Genomic DNA, 21,049 nt, shown 5'->3' with positions numbered 1-21,049 from the left:
CAACTTTAAAAGCAATAAAACATCACTTTACTGTGTTTGCAGTAGAAACCGAATAAAAAACAGTTGGCCAAAGCTTGCTGCGGATTGTTTTACTGATTACATATCTTATTAACGTTGAGAGTGAGACAGATAGAGCACAGAGCCAGGAGACTAGGAACACGGCAATCAAACCGTGTCCACACACACAGGAACACACTCTCCCACAGAACTACCAGCTTGATTGCATCAAGGTCATGGAGACTGTTCAACTCCATCTTTTGATGCCGAGCAACTTGTGACTTTTAGTTTACACCGTAAGCGTAACCTTTACTTTCACTTTAACAACCCGCCAACTACTGAAGACCAGAGACAGTGGGCTGAGACAGGCTGTGGGTGAGTTTAACAGGAGTTTGGAGGTAAATGACAGATGAACTATTGTGTGTATCATATGAGGTTTGGATGCACACAGTTTCACAGATAGAGTCTGAGGTCAAGCTTAATTTGGCACATGGAAACTTGAGGAGGACTCAGGGGAAAGGAGCATTTCCCAGGACATTTTGTGCTTTGAGAAAGACGGAGGCCATGAGAGAGGGGGGTTTATACTCCGATCCCCTTAAACAACACATATTCAATGCCAAACAGCAAATGCACACATTTTCACACAAAATTCCTTGCTATAAATAGCAAGTGCTTTGTCTACATCTTCCATATGGCTGTCGTCTTATATCAAAGAGGCTCTTCTATCTCAGAGGATGTGGGAGTCTGTTCTCACATGTACACATATTGCTTTATGCAGCGATTCCAGGTTTGCTTGACCCAAGGCAGTGGTTTCCGCTGCAGACTCCTAAATCTCTCTGGAAGCGCTTGTGTCACTAGACGCCAGAACCAATCTGAGGAAGTGTTGCAGAAACCCGTAAAGTGACCAGGACAGTTCACCTTGCTCTTCCCATCCTTTATGCTTTTTCTGTCTTTCTCTTATCTAAAGCGTCTATTTGTGTGAGTGTTTTATGACAGTGTGAATGTACTAAAACTCACTTGTTGTGACTTCTTTGATCATCTCAGCTGACGCATGACAGCCGTTGACAATGTGTCTCGTCCACATGGACAAATCCTTCGTGGTCTCAGTCCGGAAAAGGTGAGTTTCGATGCCGAGTCGCGTGCCAGTCCGAGTGGCAAAAAACAGCTCGGTGCCAGAACACGGCGACCCCCGGTCAGGACCAGAGTGGACCAGGCTGCAAGAATGACACTTGTTAAAATCAGACATATTGTATGTAGATTTTTTTAAGCAAGCTTATAACAAAGATTTAATGAATACCATTTTAGTATCGGTAAGTTATTTATTCATCTAATATGCTAATATGTGCAACGCATGCTGATGTTGCTTTCAAGAGTTTTTATCAAACTGACATGTTTCAGATCATTCAACACTGCAATTTTTTTTTGAAATTACATCCTTATTATGTCTAGGCAAAAAAAAAAAATCCAAACCAACCTGACCTTGTGAGAAACAGTAACTGTCCTCAAACCTAAAACCCAGCTGAACCAAGCGTGGCAGAAACAACTGTCACCTGGCTTCTGTGGTGAGCCCTTTACTTTACTCAGAAGATATTTTCTTCCGCTCTTCTTTGCAGAGTCTTCTTGACTTAGCCACATTAGAGGGTTTCATGCCTGAATGACTTGCTTCAGGTTACACTACAACATCTAAAGTAGAATAATATCTGAACTTTGACAAGGTTATTTCAAAAACCTTCATTTTATTTACTTTTTGAGCCACTCAGAAGTAAGCTTGCTAGTGTTTCTTTTGATCATTGTCCTGCTACTGAAAGCAAGAGTTTGAGCTTAAAGTTATTGAACTGATACCTGCACGTTTCCTTAGTTTTGTTCTGGTATCGTGCTGAATTTATGGATCCGACTCATTTTGGTGCTAAATTAGTAAAGCAATCGTGGAACGTCACACTTGATTTAATGGGAGGCACAAGTTTCCAAAATGTTTCACATTTTTTTCTCATCAGCTTGCAGAGTATTTTTTCCAAAGTCTTATATATATGTAGCAAACATGAGACAGGTCTTCAAATTATTTTATTACTCATTATTTAAAAATCATAGCAGAGGACTGTTTCACACAGGGCCAGGGTGATTTAGATAGCTTTTTCCTTAATAAATGAGAGAAATGTGTGAAAACTACCGTTTGTTTTTCCTCAGTCAACCTTAGTCTGACATTCTGAAACAGCTAGCTGTGCCAAAAAAGACTGAACTAAAAGAAATCTGAGGGCAAACACTTTTTATTTATTATTGCTGTTCTTAATGAAAATTAAAGCTCCATCATAACAAAATTAGTTGCATTTTAAAAATTCAGACAAAAACAAAAGGAAAGAAAATACGCACAATGAGAGCAAAGCCAGGTGGACAATGATGTGCAATTACACATTTGGTATGTTAATTGCCAAATTAAATCAAGACTTTTGTAAAGATTTTCAAACTTTACTTTCATAAAAAGTATTATTAATAAATGATAATTAATTTTCTATTGCTTTTATTCAGAATGTCAGGGAAGTAAACTATGGAAAGAAATTAATTTATCTTCAGCTGTTTTTTTTGTTTTGTTTTTCTTTTAAGATCTTGCACATTTCTGTATGTTTGTGTTCGTAAAGCTACCTACCGTGTTGCTAAAAGTGGAAAATTGTGTGAAGGGTTTTGCCAGGCCTCTTTGCTTCGAGGCAAACTGTCGTACAGCAACAAGTCCTTCTCCGTCACCACCACCAGGACCGGTTTCCAGCACTGCTTCTCACTCTCCGTCTGCCGCATAAACAGATAAACAATGAGGGAGGAACAGCTGCTCCCATCCAGCCATATGCTGAGTAATGAAGAACTGAACAATAATTTAAAAAAAATGCAGCGGTAAAAACGTGCAACCTGTTCATTCGATTCAGGTTAGTTATTTTGCAAAGTACAAACACTGCCATGGCCTACGGTATGACACATTATTCTGTGCTTTGTCCTTTGCCTTGCTTTCTTCCTTTCTTTCCCTCAGTCTGAAACTCATTAAAATGATTACACTAATCAGGGGATTTAACTCCTAACATAATGCAATTGGGTTAGGGTTTGATTTTGTCCTAAGTCAAGCACAATAGTATACAGCAGCTTATTATGCAAATTTATGACAAATCTAACTTTGTTTATTATTTACATACCCGTCTGAGAAACAGAGTTTGACCAGCAGAAAAAAGAAATAACACACTTAATGAGTACTAGATTGCTGATTAATTTAAACTGAGCAAGTGATTAGTGAATGTAATGTCAAGAGACCAACTAAGCAACTCTTCCTGCAGGGCCACTCAAGTTGAATTTGATTAGTTGCGTGCTGCACAGGGTGACGGATCTGTTAATCTACATGTTTTTGTGCTTAATGTGTAAAATGTCAAAAACAAACAAGTAAATCCTGGACCCATGACAGTTCGTCTCTAGCTTTGTGTTGCGTATCCAACAGGAAGTGAGATAAAAGTGAACTTAGCTGTTGTGGAGATGCAAGTACACCTTCTCTATCCATTTGCTTTGCCTCCACACTCACTCATCTCCACAAGCCTCTCACTTACACACACACACACACACACACACACACACACACACTCTCTCTTTCTCTCTATCTGTCACACACATGCACACTCACACAATTCATGTGCATTTTATGTGACAATGCTCCAGAACTCTTCTCATTATAAGAGCTTATCTGCTGCCGAGCCAAGGAATCCAAAGTAGCTCTTTGAAGTTCTGCTTCAACCAATCGCGCAGTGGGATTCAGAGGGTCGAGGGTCAGCTTTTTAACATAATGAGGATATGTTGCTAAGTAACAGTATTGTACTGCATTTGGAGGATCAAATATTGGCAAATTCATGAGGGCTAAATTAGATAGATATGGATGTGTGCGCCTATTTGCACAGGTGTTTGTATATGAAAGCGAGAGCGAAGCTGCGTACGTGTGAAATTCACAAATACGTCGCATGTGTGCGCGTGCGTGTACGCATGTGCATGTGCAGGAGTTGAAGATAATTCCTAATAAGAATGCAGCCCCAGGTAACATAAGCACACAAACACAATCACACAAACACACTGACTGTTTTCATCTTCCGACCCCATCTTATTGAGTTCCTTTTAAACACACTTAACCAGAGCCTCTGTGACATGCAGAAAACCAATCTCACACTTTCTGCAACCAAAGAAAGGGAGACAAAGCACACATTTAATAAACTTAAAAACTGCATTTTCTAGGTGCTTTAATGTGGGGTTGTTTTTACTTGTTTAGAGGACAGAGTGGATTATGTAGCTAAATCAAACACGTTTAAATATTAAAGCACACAGAACACATACACACATACACACACAATACATTTCACCGCTGTAATAGCCCTTTGCAAAATTAAAGGAAATTTCACTCCAGCATGGGCTGGTCTGTGATGCTCATTGTATGACAAACTTGAGTAAAAAACACCAAACTTTAAATTGTATCATGGCATTAAAATATTTAAACAAAAATGTCTTGATCTACTTGTGTTTCACTGGGAGAATCAATTTATATTCATTTCATTACATCTACACACTAAATTTAAAATTGGTTTTCAAGCAAATTTGCTTAATTGAGCAGAATATTATATCAATCTCTTTTTTCTAAAACAACAAAAGCCTAATACGCTCAAACTAATTCAACATTAACTACAGCTATCTGCAGTTACCAACACAAAAAGCTCGCAAATGTTATTGCTTTTTCTTCTCTTCTGAGTACACAGTTGACAAACAGGCACATCGTTGCCCCCTATTGGCAGGAGCAACAAGTCTGATTCCCAGCTTTCAACGTCTGATTCAAGCAATAATCTTGTGGGCGTATTGGTCATACAACTTTATATATTGTGTTTTAGTTGGTTATTATTACATAGATTTTACCATGCAGTGTTTATGTTTCTTTAAGGATTAACAGTACAAATTCTATTCTTTCATATTAAATTCACTGCTGTACATTATGAGTTCTTACCCTTCAACAAAATCAAACAGCATGACTGTAAAAAGGACAAATTCATTTCTGGACCATTTGAAGCACACACATGCACACACATGCACACACGCGCACACACATGCACACATATGCACACACATGCACACACACACCTACCTTCCCTGCCAGCCATCCCAGGTGTCGGATCTCTTTGCTGCCAGCTACTCCTGTCCTGGATGTATTCTGGACGACTTCTGCCGCCGCTCGCTGTGATGGGGTGACAGGTTTAAGCCTGGAGAGTCATTCGGCATGCACCACCCTCAGAGCAGTTCAGAGGAGTCGTGCAACGGTCGCTGACATCTAAATGTACTGTGATGATAAGAGCTTCCTGTAAAAAACGATTCACAGAGGAGACAGACCTGTGCCAGCGTGGATGTGACCGAGTGCATGGAAGAGAACCAGGACAGGGCAGATGGTTGGTCTGGGCATCGGAGCACGATGGTGTGCCTGGCGTCAGGACTGTGCAGCTCCAGTTGTCTGGAGGAGGAGATAAGGAAAAGTTAGTAAAGCTTTCAACCTCTCTGGTTCATTGAGGGAGGAAAAAAAAAAAAAAAAGCCTTTATAAAACAAAACTGTGTCCTCACCCTAATCAGGCAATTCTAATTTGGCATAGAAACAAAACTGCTACCCAATTACCTATCAGCATTTAACAGATGTTCCATTTATGCCATCCACTTCATTATGTGCACTCGGTGAAAAAGTGTGTTAAAATTTGAGTTAATTCAAGCAAGCTGAAAATACAGAAATACCCATGCATTCTGTGTGTGGGAGAAATGACAAATAGCTGTATCTCAGTAAATTTCCATAAACAATTTGTTCATTTCATATGGGAGCATTTCTGGTCAGGAGAGGCAAAGCATACCCTTCTCGATCTCTCTGGATGGCGCTTTGATTGTGTGCACTCAGAGTATGAATTTTAAAAAGGTGCATGTGGTTGCTGCTAAAGAACAATGCGGTTAACTCTTTCTTCATTGTGCAGCATGAATAGAAGAGAAGGTAGGCTGATACTCAAGTGCTTGGAAGAAGAAGAAAAATATATATATATAAGAAAGATTAGCAAAGGAGCAACTTTTAAATAAAAAAAAATTAAATTGAAATAGAGTTTGATCAAACAGAGATTACAGAGGTATGTAAATGTCTAACTCTCGCTGACATTTATCCATGCTGGAAGAATATAAAATAACTGATGTGGGGAAAAAAGGGTAAAAAAAAAAAAGGGCTGAAAAGAAATTGCCAAAAAACTCATCATCTATCCAGTCGTTTGTTGTTGCTTAAGCTGCAATGGTTTCAGCTTCTCTTCGCACCTTTACTTTACCTAATAATGAAAGATTTCTTGCATCTCTGAAGAATACCATGCATTCCCTATTCAACAGCATCGCTGCCAGTAAAAACACCATCTACATTAAATCAACTCCTGGTGTTGCTCTGGGTTAAAGTTTTGAACGGGTTCCTGTAAAAAGCCAGGTTGCTAAATAACCAAGGCCAAGGAGGAGTGGAGGGGAAGAACCTCAGAGGCAGATCTGTGGTTGGTGGAGGAGGCTCTTTAAATATGTTGCACTGGCACCACTTCATTGGCAAAAGAGCTTACAGAAATGCAAAATAGATGCATTCAGAGCGAGAAGAGAACATCAGATTAGATTACTGCAAAGCTATTACAGAATCATTTTCTTCACACAGCTGTTCTCATAGAAATATTATTATCTTCATGCGACAGATCCTTGGTTGGATTTAGCTTCGTGCTTTGACTGGACCATTCTAATGCATGAATATGCTTCAGTCTAAATCAGTCCATTATAGCCCAGGCTGTGTTGAGATACATCTTTAGGCAGGTTTCCTTCAGGATTGCCCTGCACTAAACTCAACCCGGGTTCTCTGTCCATGCTGAAGAAAGGCATTGTCATACCAAGATGCCGTTGAGGCCATATTTCAAGGTAGGCTTCAAAGTTTCCGGGGTGATGCACGCAGGTCACTCACATGGGTTATGGCAAGCTGTAGGCAGGGCTTTCTTTTTACAACAATTTTCTTTTTTTTGGTATTCTTCCATAAAGGTAAGATTTGTGAAGATCTAAACTAATAGTTGTCTTGTCAAAAGATTCTCCCACCTTGAGTCATGCAGCACTTTCAGAGTTAAAATGGGCCTTTTGTCTGCTTGTTGTGCTTGTTAGGCATGTCTTGGTAGGTTTGCAGGTTTGACATATTCTTCCATTATCTGAAGATTGATTTCCTAGAGCTACAGGTATGTGAGATTCTCAAAGCTATTGTATCACAACCTTCCTTTTTCCAACCGTGTTCCTCGGTCTTCATGATGCCATTTGTCCACCAATGTTCAATAAAAAATGAATTGGACTTATACTGAGATTAAGCAAAGAGACAATTTTAAGCATGTGACTTCTTCAGGCATTTCATTTAGAGGGACTAAATAAGAAATAAATACACATCTCTGTTGCTTTACTTTGTTTTTCACATAAAATACCAATGAAATCTAAAACATTTCTATAGTTGTAATGTGAACAAACTTACCAAAGTTCAGGAGCAGTGGATCCTTTTGCAAGGCACTGTATATAGATATCACCAATGGCATAACACTTTAACCAATACTGACTGAATTTGTGTTCTAAACAGTGAAACATTAATTTTAGTGTTTTCCTTGTTAGAATATTCTATAGTTTTTTTTTTTCACTTATCCCAATTCACCGTTCACTGACCTTCTAAGAATAGAGCGTGTGGGTGATCTGTGAACTGAAAAGCAGCCTGAGGCCGATTTTTTGACTATTAATAATGTACAACATACCTGAAATAACTTGGCTTGATTTAAAAATCCCATTTATTCCCAGGATTAATACACGCTGTGTATCTGAATACGTTAGGTCAGGATACTCGCATCAGGACGAACACTTTGTTTGAAATCAAGTCTACCTGCAATCCAAAGGAAAACCCATCTCTCCACTTCTTTAGCATTGTTTTCTACTGGCTCTTTTCATCGCCGTATGTGTTCTGCCTTTCACAGGCCCCGCTCTTGTGCATTTCCTCTTGGGCTCGCACATGGTTTATACATCATCTGGTGAAATGAATTGAAACCCCTGAGGGAGATGCAGCATCGCACCGAGTATAGAAGAGGAAGATAAGCCAGAATCTTCAGTCATTTAACATAAAACCTCCTAAACCATTTTATCCCTGAAAGCCAAATAAGAAAAACAGAGAGCTAGCTTACAGGCCTGCCTTGTGATCTTTAACTTCAGCTTTCTGTCTGGGGACAAACGAAGGCTGAGAAACATCCAACCTTCCAGGATAAACATGAGCACATTTTCATGGAGTAAGAACAGCGAATCGATTTCAACTCGGGTGCATTTTCATTTAAACATTTACTAAACTTTATCTGGCAGAGTCAATCAGGAATTTGTCTTGCTTGTGGAGTAAGGAAAAAGGCTTCATAAAAACCTGCTGGTCAAGATAAATTTGTCCAAGGTCTACATTCTCATCCACAAACCTGCTTTAGACATTCACAAAGCGAAGCGCAGCGTTATCTGTGTGTGACATGGAGATGGGGCATTGACCTCAACTCCTCGCATAACTCGCCAATAAAGTCAAAGTTATGGGCAACAAAGTCAATGTTCAACCCTGAAGTGTTTTTAAGTGGTTTCAATCAACATTGACCTGAAGGTTTCACCAAGCAGTCTTTTGAAAGTCATGACTGATTTTAGTGTGATTTTACAAGCAATGCTCCTCCTACATCCATGTATTCTGACATTGACTTAATGTGAAACGTGACTAAGGGTATCTCAGGTACAGACACCCTAGTCCTGTACAGCCAAAGACAATCTGAAAAGATGGCAAGATTTTACACTGATATTAATGCACTAAAAAAAACTGCTAAGAAATAAGAAAACTGCTGAGGAGGAATGGAAGAGGGAAAAAGGTTAAATATTGGATATATGGGAAATAGTCTCAGTAATTGAGTCCTTGTATATTAGGTGATGAATCCTATCCTCTATATTTATATAAATGTATGTATATATGTGGGACTCATGTCCTAGAATATGCATTGTCATTTTATTTCAATTACATTCACCATAATGTTATTTAATGTAAATACTCTGGAGGAAGAGTTTGCGTATCGCAGTATATGCAAAACATATTCTGTTCTCTTTTTATTTAAAATGGAAAATAGCCATTATGGTTACTGCTGTTTTAATTTTTGCAGTTAGGATAATGCTATCTATAATTTATTAGTTGTTAAAAGATAGACTTTCAATTACTTGCTTAATTTAGTGGTATTTTAAGAGCTTATCGTGAATATATCATAACTAGTGTAACACTGGAGGCTAAAGAAGGAGATTTTAGCTTGTTGATAAGTCCGTCTCTCTGCTCCAGTAGACAGTATGCAGTCAGCTGCTCCACACACACATTCGTTTAGCTCCCACATTACCACTCTGTTTTTCACGAGCCGAAATGTTTCCCACATTTTTTTCAGCCATCTGACTGACAGTGCACAGCAACAGGTGAAGGGCGATCTGTTCTCCAAGCAGATGGTCGTCTGATGTCAATCATTTACTTTACGTGCTAAACACATTATTAAAAACAAACAGTTCAGCTAGAATTGTTTTCAATGAGAAACAGTTTAATATAGTTTTTTTTCCCTGTTTCAAGTTTCAGGAACAAAGAGAGAAAGATTAAAGCAAACATTTCAAAGGTTTTCGTGGGCGCTAAAAGAGCAAGCTGGTTTGACATGAAAATGCATTTTCACTGGAATATGGCTTTGACACAAAAGCTGTTTGTGCACATGAAAATTGAAGATGGTCAGGAGAACAATTTAGTTCACACTTTCCCCCCTTTCACACAAACTCCTTACAGGGGGAGATTGCTCTGTTAGAGACGCACATCTCAGCTTGAAAAATGAGGAAGGCGAGATGTGGAAGAGCTTCATACAAGGAACAGGATCTGATGCAAAACGCTTGGTGAGGAAATCAATGCATATTGTTTACAACACAACAAGGATGAGGAACAAGACCCAATGACGACCATATTTGGGTTTCGATCACTTTTGCATCTGAAAGTAACATTTGAACTCGAAATTTGTGGAAGATTGTCTACAGACCAAATGTCTAGGACAAATGTTGAGTACGTCTGTATTTCCTTTTACAGGAAACCCTGTAACGTTAATCTTCATTTATAGTTTTATTGTTTGTTTTTGTGCAACTATGCCCTGCTAATGGAGAGTTGAAGATTACTAACTTTAGGGGAGACTGGCCACTGGGGGCTTATTATGCAAAGCTTTTAAGATAAAGAACAACCAATTCTGTGGATTCTGTGGACACATATATACAGATAAAGACACCGAGTCACAGTGAGATCACAGAGAGATCTGCTGAGAACAAAAAAAAAAAAATCAAACGGCTGAAGAGGTTGAATGATAGAAAAGCAAGACTTGTGTTTTGGTACTGGGAGATGATGAAAGAGAGGAAAAGGAGAGGACAGCAGGAAGTCGTTGGGGCAGAAAAACACAAACAAGTTGAAAAGACTGAAGCACAGACAAGACAGAGCAACAAGGAGAAAGTATTGCACGCAGAGGAAAAAACAACATGGTGAAAGAGCACTTAACAGGGCCATGGTACACAGCACAGAAAGTGAAAAGAGAGTGAAGTAAAGTGAATCATTTCTGTGCATCAATCTGCCATTTAACTCTGCCACTGTCAAATTACCAGCCAATTAGCTTAATGACACCTTCTAACAATCCCCCCACCCACTACTCAGTAGGTCTAAGAGCTACTTCAAATGTCTGGCTGTAAGGAAATCAGGCTAAAAAAGTCACTTTAGTGCTTCTGTCTTTCACTATAGCAGATGACGCCGGCTGACCCCGGGGCAGATACTAATGAGCAAATGGAAACCGGCAAAGAAAGCAAAGCAGAGGAAATAATGTCGGGTAGTTCTGCTTTGATTCAACATCATATATTTTCTAAAGCTTACACTTGTTGCTGTGTCACCATCGTCTTCTCAGATTTTTTGCAAAGGAATAAAGTCCAGTGACAAACCGGCTTCCTCTGTCATGACTAACATCTAAATGACAGTCTTAAATTGTCATTCACAGCATGAAATAATTCATGTCATGATCTGACTTTATTTCTCATTTCTGCTAAGTTCCATAAAATGCCCCAAACCAGTGTGTTTAATTATAAATCACATGAATGCTGTAAAAAAAATTCAAACAAACTGCATTGTAACCAACTAAATTGAACTTGAAACATTATATCAAATATCGCATCTAAGCAGTGTTTTGTGATTGAGATATTGCACAAATTTAATTCAACTGTTTAATAAATCATTTAATTATAAATCATGTCCACACTGCAAGTACACACTATATTGTGTTCATCTACCTCTTAATATCCCAATAATTTTCCTTTAGGTTTGTTGTAACATGACTAGATGCAAAAAAGACCTTCACAATGTGTGAAAACCTTTGCAAGAGACAGAACACATTGCTGCACAACTTCAAGTTTCTACCGACAGCTTTGTTATTATGCTGGTAATAAATGACCTAATGTTACATTATTTTGACTTTGATGAAGACAAATGAGTGAATCAAGCAGGACAGCTTAATTTAAAAGTGGAGAGAAGAGAGAAAAACATCAATCTTCGTGCATTTCTCTGTGGATAAATGAGAACTTTCAGGGTTTTTAGCTGCAGGTGATTTGAATCACTGACAAAGGCTTTTATTTTCCTCATCCGCTGTTCAAATGTCCATTAGGGGAAAGAGGAGAGAATTGCCCCAAATGTGTTCGATAAATAATTTCCTGTTTTTATTGCCGGCTTCGTCAGAGCAGCCAGAAACCCAGTGAGACACCAGAGACTTAAAAGACTGGGGACATGCAATTGTTACAACTGCATCGCATTTGTATGTGCGTGTTTAATTTAAAGGCAAAGCTATCGCTAAGGAAAAGCTCCTGCACTGCATATTGATTGAAATGACATCTGAAGTTTAGCAACGGTCTCCAGCAAGCCTGCGGTTTCGTCCCTCCGGCCCAGTGTGTTTGTGTTTTCTGTTCACTTCGTCCCAGTGAGTTTCCACCTACCTGTTCTCGGGATCCGCTCTGGTCATGGCACGTGTCACGCAAGACATCTTCAGCGGTATGCATCTCCTGTCGCCGTTCAGCGACAGGAAGGGCTGGCTGGGAGAGCCGGGAGACTGAGGCGAGGACGAGGAGAAGGAGGCGGTGGGGGGGCTGCTGGGGCGCGGAGACTCGGGAGGAGGCGTCTCCCAGCTGATCTCTGACACAGGGGAGCCCTTTTTGACATACGGCGTGGCCTCACGCATGTACTTAACTAGCAAGAGAAGACAGCACACAACTTTATTAGGAGCAAGAAAATGATCAAATGAGGCAGAAAAAAAATAGGAACAAATTTTTCTTTTAAAAATGTATATAAAAAAATCCAAAGAAAATGTTTAGGTTTAAATTTTTTATAATGAAATAGGCTATTTAGATTTCATGAATTCTGCAGACTGGAAAAAGTTTGTGGAGAAGCTTAGAGTAGGATTAAGTTGTGAATCAACATATCAAGCTTTGAACGTCAGTTCCTGAAGATGAAAATGTTTGCACTAATTATAGCCTTAGGTGGTGGAATATTATTAAATAGTTAAATAATTACACGCAATCATTTCAGAGTTTTTGAGGGGAAAAACAGTTGAAAACCACAAAGACTTTTTTATTATTATTTTTTTTGCACTTACATACTACTTTGTGTGGGTTCACAACACAAAACTGCAGCAAAAAACAGTCTCCGCTAGCCGCTGCAGCTCATTGCATATGATGCAACTTTTCTTTTGGCTGCCCTATGAAGCATTAAAAATGATTTCAGCGACGTAGACAACTCGGTCGGTTATGAAGAGCTCCCGTTTGTTGCCGAGGACAAGCGTCACTGTGAAAAGATTACTGATTTCCTCCTCTATTACAATGAACTGGCACAGTCAACCCCGCCGGGTGCCAGTCTGGAACGAAAGCAGCGATCGCAAACATGCCAAAAAGCCCAAACGCCCTGCTGTCTTTTTTATCTCCCAATTAATTTGTTGCAATTTATATATTTATTTTACCTTCATCTCACCATAAAAATCCCACTGAGATCAAAATCTATTTCAGAAGAAAAAAAAAAAAAGAAAAAGCGAAGCCTGGAAAAGCACAGATCAAAAAATGGCAACATACACATCATGATATAAATCCGCAATTTTCTGATGATTTATGCGAGAAGGTCTAAGCAGAAATGCTTATAAATAATTAAGGACAGAAACAAATAAAAAAAAAGAGAAGAAGAAGAAAAAAAAAGACCTTGTGAAAGCCCTACTGCTGATCGGACATGAGCAGCTGAGGCTGCAAACCAGGGACGTTCTCCAAGATAACAGAGCTTTACATGTAAAATTCAAACTCCGCAACACTTGATAACGATTTTAAACCCTTCATCTCCTTATCTTGAGAGGGAAGCAAACAAGGGAAAAATAACTGGTGAGGCTGGAGAAAAAGTGGGTGTTCTGCCTGCTCTGTGTATGTACCGAACGCTCCAGATGCCTGGTATGGATGTTGGATGTTTAATTGGATATCCAGCGCCAGGAATAATTGGGATCTGGCTGGTGCCATTTGTAACGCAGCTTGTGAACTATTCTGGGTGAAGAAAAATCACCATAGAATCCTTTGAGATGGCATAACAAGCCTCACTGGCAACCTGTAGAGGAAGGATGACTGACTCATAGCGTAGAGGAGGAGATGGGGACGGCTTGAGTCCTCAGTGGGCCATCTGCGACGACACGATCCAGTTACAAAGCAAGATTCATTCGCACAGACAGATTAGATTAAACGGCATTAAAAAAAAAAAGGCTGATACGTTTGTTGCAATGTATCAGAACAACACGGGGCAATAGATAAGAAAGCCAAAACGAAAATGTTCTGCCATCAGCTGAGGACAGACGCGTCTGGTTTTGCCTGTGAAGAGCTCCAGTCAAAGGAACATGTAGGATTTTAATTCAGACAGGGAGGAAAAACATACACAGTGTGCGCCCTGATCTGTGATGATGAAACATGATGAAGAAAAAGAAATCCATGAGCAGAAAGAGGAACATCCTTCGCAGTGAGAACATTCAGATTTTAAATGTGCACAGTGACAGAATGGAGATATAGACTGAATTGAATCACAGCTTTAAATGACAGGTGTGCTTAAAAAGTCAAGGATGCATGATTAATTTATAACATTTTTCAGATGGGGAAAAAAAACTGAAGCATTATGTAATTTAGAACAGTGGAGAGTGATCAATTTTAAAGCAGTTTAATTGTTGTATAAACTGCAACACAAAACCACGACGTCAAGTCATGGCAGCGTAAGAGTGAGCAAAACGTTTACACTAAAATGTATTTATTTTATGTATTGAATAAGTATAGTCCTTAAAGAACTCAGAACTAACAATGTAGGCCAAATTGGATTTCAGAATAAATTTTAGCCAACGCATTTGCACCAATTTGTGCACAGCTGTGAATAAGAATGTGTAAAGTGAAAGTCACAAGTCTACATAGTGAAACAAAAGTTTTATCATGCACACTGCAGATAGAGAACGGTGGTTAGATGAGCAGCAACAAGACTCCTCCTCTAACATGAAAGCAAAGAACTAGCTTACACAAAGTATGAAGACACCTCATGGAAACCACTGTGGTTCATCAGCTTGTGTTTCATCTTTGTGGTAGATGCACAAGAGAAAAAAAACAAAAAACATGAACACCATGATGTGAGCAGAAAGCAAGCGCAATTATCTCTTCCTTTTCAGTCACACGAGCAGACAAGCGATCTCTGCTGCTCACACAAAAATCATCTTGAATTGAAACAATATGATATTCTTGAAATAGCAATGAATATTTTTTTGGAGGGGATGTGTTACTATTCATGCTAAAGAAGGGCAGAAACAAACAATACCAGTGCATCCCATTCATAGTGCTGTGAAAGAGTTAAACAGCCACACCCAGGCCTGATGAGTTCCAGAGGAATCAAGAAATGTCTTAAAACAGAACCCATTAGGCAGCATGAAGTAGGCTAAAAGATGCCAAAAAGCAAAACATGATGTTCTGACCCACTGGAATCCCAGAGAAGATGAGAAACAAAATCAGCCATTGAAATCTTTCAGCCTGGAAAATGTTCACAAAGCACATTCTAAGGCTGTGGGGCGGCCAATATTCATGACTGGAGGAGACATAAAACCAGTCAGTGTTTATAATTCAGCAGTAAGATAGAGAGACTCGGGCTGGTGTGTGGAGTAGTGGTAGAGCGGCTGCTACACGCACACAGCTTATTAATCCGTAACAGTGTCCAGATTTCAATTTCCAACTCTGGTTCCTGTGCTGCATGTCTTCCTTCCTTCTCTCCCTCTGCCCATTTCCTGTCTGACCTGCAGCAAATGAAAGCCGCTATAGGCAGAAAAAGCTTTAAAAAAGAAAGAGACTGGACGATACCAGCATCCATTTACAAAACTACAGCAACAGTTGACCGTCAAGGCACAACTTAAGCTGACCCAAAAAACTTGAGGATCACCAAGACTTTTGTAAAAATATTTTGTGGATAAATGAGACAAAAGTTGAGCTGTCTCAGATGTTTGTCCAATGAGACCTTGTGGAGGTGGGAATGAAATGTTCTGGAGGTGTTTTGCTGCTTCAGGACCTGGACAAGTTGTCGTCGCTGATGGAAGCTTACATTCTGCTCTGTCAAATCCTGAAAGAAACTATCCTTCTAAAGTCAGAACTTCTGACTTTAAACTCTGTGTGATGCAGCCGGACAAACATATGTAACACACCAAGAAGTAAACCCCTCAATGCCTCAAAAATAAATAAATACAAATATTTTGAGTAGCGTAGCGAAAGAGTGGATTTAAACTCGACCTTTGACCCAAGCTCATGCTCAAAACTCAACAATGTGGCTTAATTAAACTCTGCCTGAGTTGAATTAAGACTCTGTGGCTTCAAAAGACTCATTGACTTTTGGAATCAATAGTGGCACAATAAGATATCAGTAATGACTTTTTCACATGAAAACCGAATATTATATTTACTCAGACTATTTTTGTCTGATAATAAGATTAGTTTGATAATCTGAAACTATCGACGGGGGCAAGAAAGCAACAACAGAGGCAATCTGTCAGTATGTTGAAATTATGTTTTTCTTTTTCCTTCCTAAAAAAAAGAAAAATTAATTCCTGTTGGGTGGAAATTTAACTGTGACCAGCTTAACTGCGCACAGATAAAAAAGCAGGAAGTGCGGGGTGAAAATAAATGGGAAGTAGTTCATGCAGTCTTCACCCTGGCAGTGTGTAGACGTGCGTGGTTCTCCCTTGGGTCATGTTTCTATTTCACTCCAACACAGCCAGCTCCACACAATAACCTCAATAGCAGAAGATGAACTTGGAGAGATTATCATGCTACTCAAGCCTTCGTTTGAAACAAGATGGCTTTGCATGTTGCATAACTCCAGCCGAAAAGATCCAAATAAGGGCCTGCCCTCCCCCATCTGTTTGACTTCATTTTCCATTTTTTTTTTTTTTTTTCCTGGCTCATGCTGGAGAAGAATGGAGCATGTGGATGCATGCATAACAAAATCTTTGTCATCAAGACTCCCTTTCTTCAATGCATTTTGAAATAAGATCAAGCTGTTAGTGGAGCCACTACAGAGACTCTTGCTCTTTTATGGACTTCTGTGCGCAGTAGTCAAATTAGCTTATGTCAATCTTTACTCTCCTTTCATTTGCATGTTCTGCAACCGATGAAATAAACGTATTTCCTGCTTTCCTGCATGGAGGTGCAGGACGTCTGTCAATATTAGTACACACACACACAAACCAACGATCAGCCTCGTTCTTTTAGAGAGTTTGTTCGTCCTCTGCTCTTAGCAAGCACACAACCTCCACTCTAAAACAACAGGTATAACTACCATATCTGTCTCTTATTTAATGGCGTTCAGGAGGACTTAATGAAGTCTGAAGTCATAGTACTTTCTACCAGATGCTTCGAATGCAATTTTGTCTCGGTGAGAAAATACACCACAGGTGGATGGAGGCCTCTCATTAAAGCCCGTGGGAGAGGAGCAGAGGACGGAAAGACAACTAATCAGAGCAAAAGGAGTACAAAAGAAGAAATAGACTCTGACTGCCTAATGAAGCTTTGCAAGCCGGTGTTGATATCTGGGTACCAGACCAGCACAAAATGGGCGTTAAAAAATCCACCCTGGAGACATCTGTTGTTGAAAGACTCTGATGAAGGCGTGGAAAAACCTCATTTACTGCTGAACCTATGCCATCAAGTTGTAGGAGTGGGAATGTGGCTTTAACATGTGAAATGCATGCATAGATGAATGACACTGAAATGTGAGCATCTCAGAAAGTGATCAGGTTCACAAACAAAGACTTTTAGCAAAGCAGAAAATATGTTTACATTACGTCTTTTGAAAATTACTGGCTCAGCTTGTAATATTCTGCAATGAACAAATACAATAACTGCTGCAAACTTTTAACAAAAACAACATAATTGCTGTTCTCTTTCAAGTGGAAAAAAAAACATGATCTTGACAGTATCTTTCTGGGAAAATAATAAGCAGTGTTTGTTGCATTGCTACCAAAAAAATAAATAAAATTAAATTAAATATCCCCAGGTTCTTATTTTGAATTATTTGTTTGAAAATAAAAATACCGTATTTTCCGCACTATAAGACGCACCGGATTATAAGGCGCACCTTCAATGAAAGGCCTATTTTAAAACTTTTTTCATATATAAGGCGCACCGCATTATAAGGCGCATAGAATAGACGCTACAGTAGAGGCTGGAGTTACGTTATGCATCCACTAGATGGAGCTGCACTACAGGGAATATCAACAAAACAGTCCGACTCCGGTCGGTTAGGAGAGCCTCCTGCGATTGGGCCGGTGCGTGGCCGGACGATGGTCACCCTTCTCCGTTCGCGCACAGCATGTTCGTGGAGAACGTGGTGCTAAATGACCTGCAGACGACCTGATTATAGACGGTCGGTAGGTAGATAGGTCAATCAAACTTTATTAACAAACCAGCGTTCTGACAACTATCCCAGCATGCACCGCGCGCTTCTTCTTCTATGGGCGAAAATGAAGTCGGCGGCTGCTTACCGTAGTTGCTAGACTTGTTGTGGCTCAATATTGGTCCATATATAAGGCACACCGGATTATAAGGCGCATTGTCGGCTTTTGAGGAAATTTAAGGTTTTTAGGTGCGCCTTATAGTGCGGAAAATACGGTAAGCTGTGATTAAAGTCTTGTGTAACAGCTCAGGACCTTGCAGCAACAAAGGTCAGGGAACATAGAAGATTTCTAAACCAGAAGTGGAGCAATCATTGGCTGAGGAATAGTGAATCAGCAGACTGGCTGGAAATTACAACATTACAGCCCACTGGATTTCTAAAAGCTGCTAACATTTCCAAATCCAGCAAGTCCCATGGCAGACAGAGCACAAAACCTCAAAATGACACAACAGAGAAACTTGACTGTATCCCGTTTATCCTTCTTGTTATCTGCTGTCTAGCTTGCTCTCACTCTCACTTGACATGTGATTGAAAATGCATTTAAATACATTACATCGCTGTGCTTAACAACCTAATTGATTTTCAAAATAGACGGCAATGAACCTATTTAACTCTGTAACAACTTCCACACCAAAGAGTGTTGCTGTCAGCATGATCTTGCATCTCGAGAAGAAGTCACAATTTTCTTCTTGTTGCTGTGCTCAAAACTAAAGGGCCACTGGTCAGATTTGATGAAGCTGACCAACAGTTGATCTCACTTAATAGCAGAAAAAGATAACAGGTTTGACTTTGTTATTTTTAACAACATCATGACTTTGCACCTAACTATCTGCTGTGGACAAGAGATGTCTGCAGAAACTTATAAAACAACAACATACATGCATTTTGTTCTTACTTATGTAACAATTGCTTTTACTCCTTAAAAAAATGGTTTAAGAGCAGCAGAGAAGTGTGCAAATAAATCAACAATCCAGTTTATTTGCATCACATCTCGTTATCAACACTATTAACAACCAACACCTATTCTGTATTGCATTTAATCCTTTCAAAAAAATAAAAATATACAACCGTTAAATATCATTGAATTACAGCGTAGAATTATTACCAGAGCAGCTTCTAATGCCATGTCAAGTTACTAAACGCTCTGCTAACACCATATATGGTGCTTTCAGCTGCTGAAAGCCTTTTGCCCAGTGAAGAAGACCATCTCTATTTTTAAAGACTGGAAATAATAGAGACAAGCTGAAAGTACTCCGAGATTGCAGAAGAATGCCAAAGGAAATTGCCCTGAAATCTGTCTGTCTAAGATCACACCAGCCATTAGGCTCCATTAAATAGACCACTGAAGAAACCAAAACTGCTTTACAATCGCCTTGGATACTGGAGCTGGTGCTACCTGGAGACAAGCTGGCACCTAATCAACCCTCTCTGTCACTGAAGTGCAGGGGGCTGATTGTTAAAGCACTAAATGCAGAAAGGAGCATGGGTAATGTACAGGAGGCGATACGGGCTTAAAAAGTTACCACCGCATTTCATGATATATCACGCGATGACAAGGGAAGTGAGGAAAGAAAGTATTACGAATCCAACACTTTTAAGGCTGTAAATCTCCTTACTAACAAAAGGACGGACTAATTTCGGGCAAGGTGTTATAAGGTGTCATTCATTAAAACGTGCCAACATCTGCAGCAGTTTCCATTATCAAAAATAAAAGCGCTCTCATAAAAAAGTACAAACTTAGCAGCAAAGAATGCCTGATGCATTACTTTTATTGTCGCCACAGTAAAACCAAGAGTGCTTCCCCCCATTTCCTTAATTAGCAACATTAACCACCTCACTTCCTAAAACCCAGACTCATTTGCTTTGAGAGCAGATGGTAGGTTTCACACCTCGCTCCTGTGTTTTCAGCTGTGACACAGATTCAACAGAAGTCAGTGATGTGTGACTAAAAATAAAAAAAAAAAAAACAGAAAAACTTTACTGCTCATCATCTTGGCTACAATTGTTTAAATCTAGAGTAAAATGCTCAGCTGATGTTAAATCTTCACAGTATAAAGAATTTCACATTTACAGCTACAGATAAGCTAAAAAGTGATCATTGGACGTTTTTTTTGTGTGTTTTTTTTCTCTTGAATCCAAAGTGAGGAAGCTGAGTCTTAACCACAGGTCTATGGTTTTGTTTTGGCTGTATAAAAATTTAAACACGACAAGAAGTGAGTGATTCAATCTGTCATCTTTGCCACAGTAATGATCAGTGCAACGCTGCTGTTACCATCCCTGTCTTCCACTCTGAGTCAGAACCTGAATGTAGTAACAAAGGAAGGAGATGATAGCTTTCCTGATGGCGTAAAGAGTCAGCTAGTAGACACAGTGACTGTCTCTCACCCTCAACACACCATAACGCCCCCACCCACGCTCCCCCCCCCGACACACACACATGCACACACACTTAGGCTTCTGTCTAGACTACACTGCTGGGGCCTCAACTCTCATTGGCACAAACGAATGTGCATTCAATGAGGCACATGTTCACAGACAAATACAGGGGGACAGTCAGAATGCTGACAGTGCACGCGCACACGCACACGCGCACACACACACACACGTACACACGCACACCGACCCTCCAGCTATCAGCCAATGACAGGTTTGGCTCGTTAAGGACTCACCATAAGAGCTTACAGGACACTGACTCATTTCCTGCCTGCAGGAGCTTTGCAGGTGTTCTCTATTGTCATCTGATTTTTATTCTCCATTCACACTGCTTTCATGTGGATGCATAAAAATGTGTTGTTTGCATGAGCTAAATTATATGTGGCGAAATATTTCTTCAGGCTACTCCCGGTTCCGCTGTCTGCTTGGACAATTTCTTTCCACTGCCTTCAAGGCTTTTACATGAACTTTTTTTTTTTTTTTAACACATTTTATTAAAATAAAAAACTCTGTGTCTCTTGTAAGGATTGT

General features: G+C 39.7%; 1 protein-coding gene across 2 annotated transcripts in view; it reads right to left on the bottom strand.

The window, feature by feature from the left end:
* The window catches only part of sntb1 (syntrophin, basic 1), a 40,970-nt gene that overhangs the window by 10,836 nt on the left and 9,085 nt on the right, over positions 1–21,049 (bottom strand). For both annotated transcript variants that reach the window (XM_007571063.2, XM_007571062.2), the window contains exons 3-7: positions 12,094–12,343; positions 5,383–5,500; positions 5,141–5,230; positions 2,639–2,775; positions 1,015–1,211 (exon numbers count right to left, since the gene is read on the bottom strand). In XM_007571063.2, the coding sequence (XP_007571125.2) occupies positions 1,015–1,211; positions 2,639–2,775; positions 5,141–5,230; positions 5,383–5,500; positions 12,094–12,343 (792 nt within the window). The remainder of the gene's footprint in view (positions 1–1,014; positions 1,212–2,638; positions 2,776–5,140; positions 5,231–5,382; positions 5,501–12,093; positions 12,344–21,049) is intronic.

This window comes from Poecilia formosa, unplaced genomic scaffold (assembly GCF_000485575.1).
Source record: "Poecilia formosa unplaced genomic scaffold, Poecilia_formosa-5.1.2 Scaffold273, whole genome shotgun sequence".
NCBI lineage: Eukaryota > Metazoa > Chordata > Actinopteri > Cyprinodontiformes > Poeciliidae > Poecilia > Poecilia formosa.
This window is presented reverse-complemented; position numbering and strand designations above follow the sequence as displayed.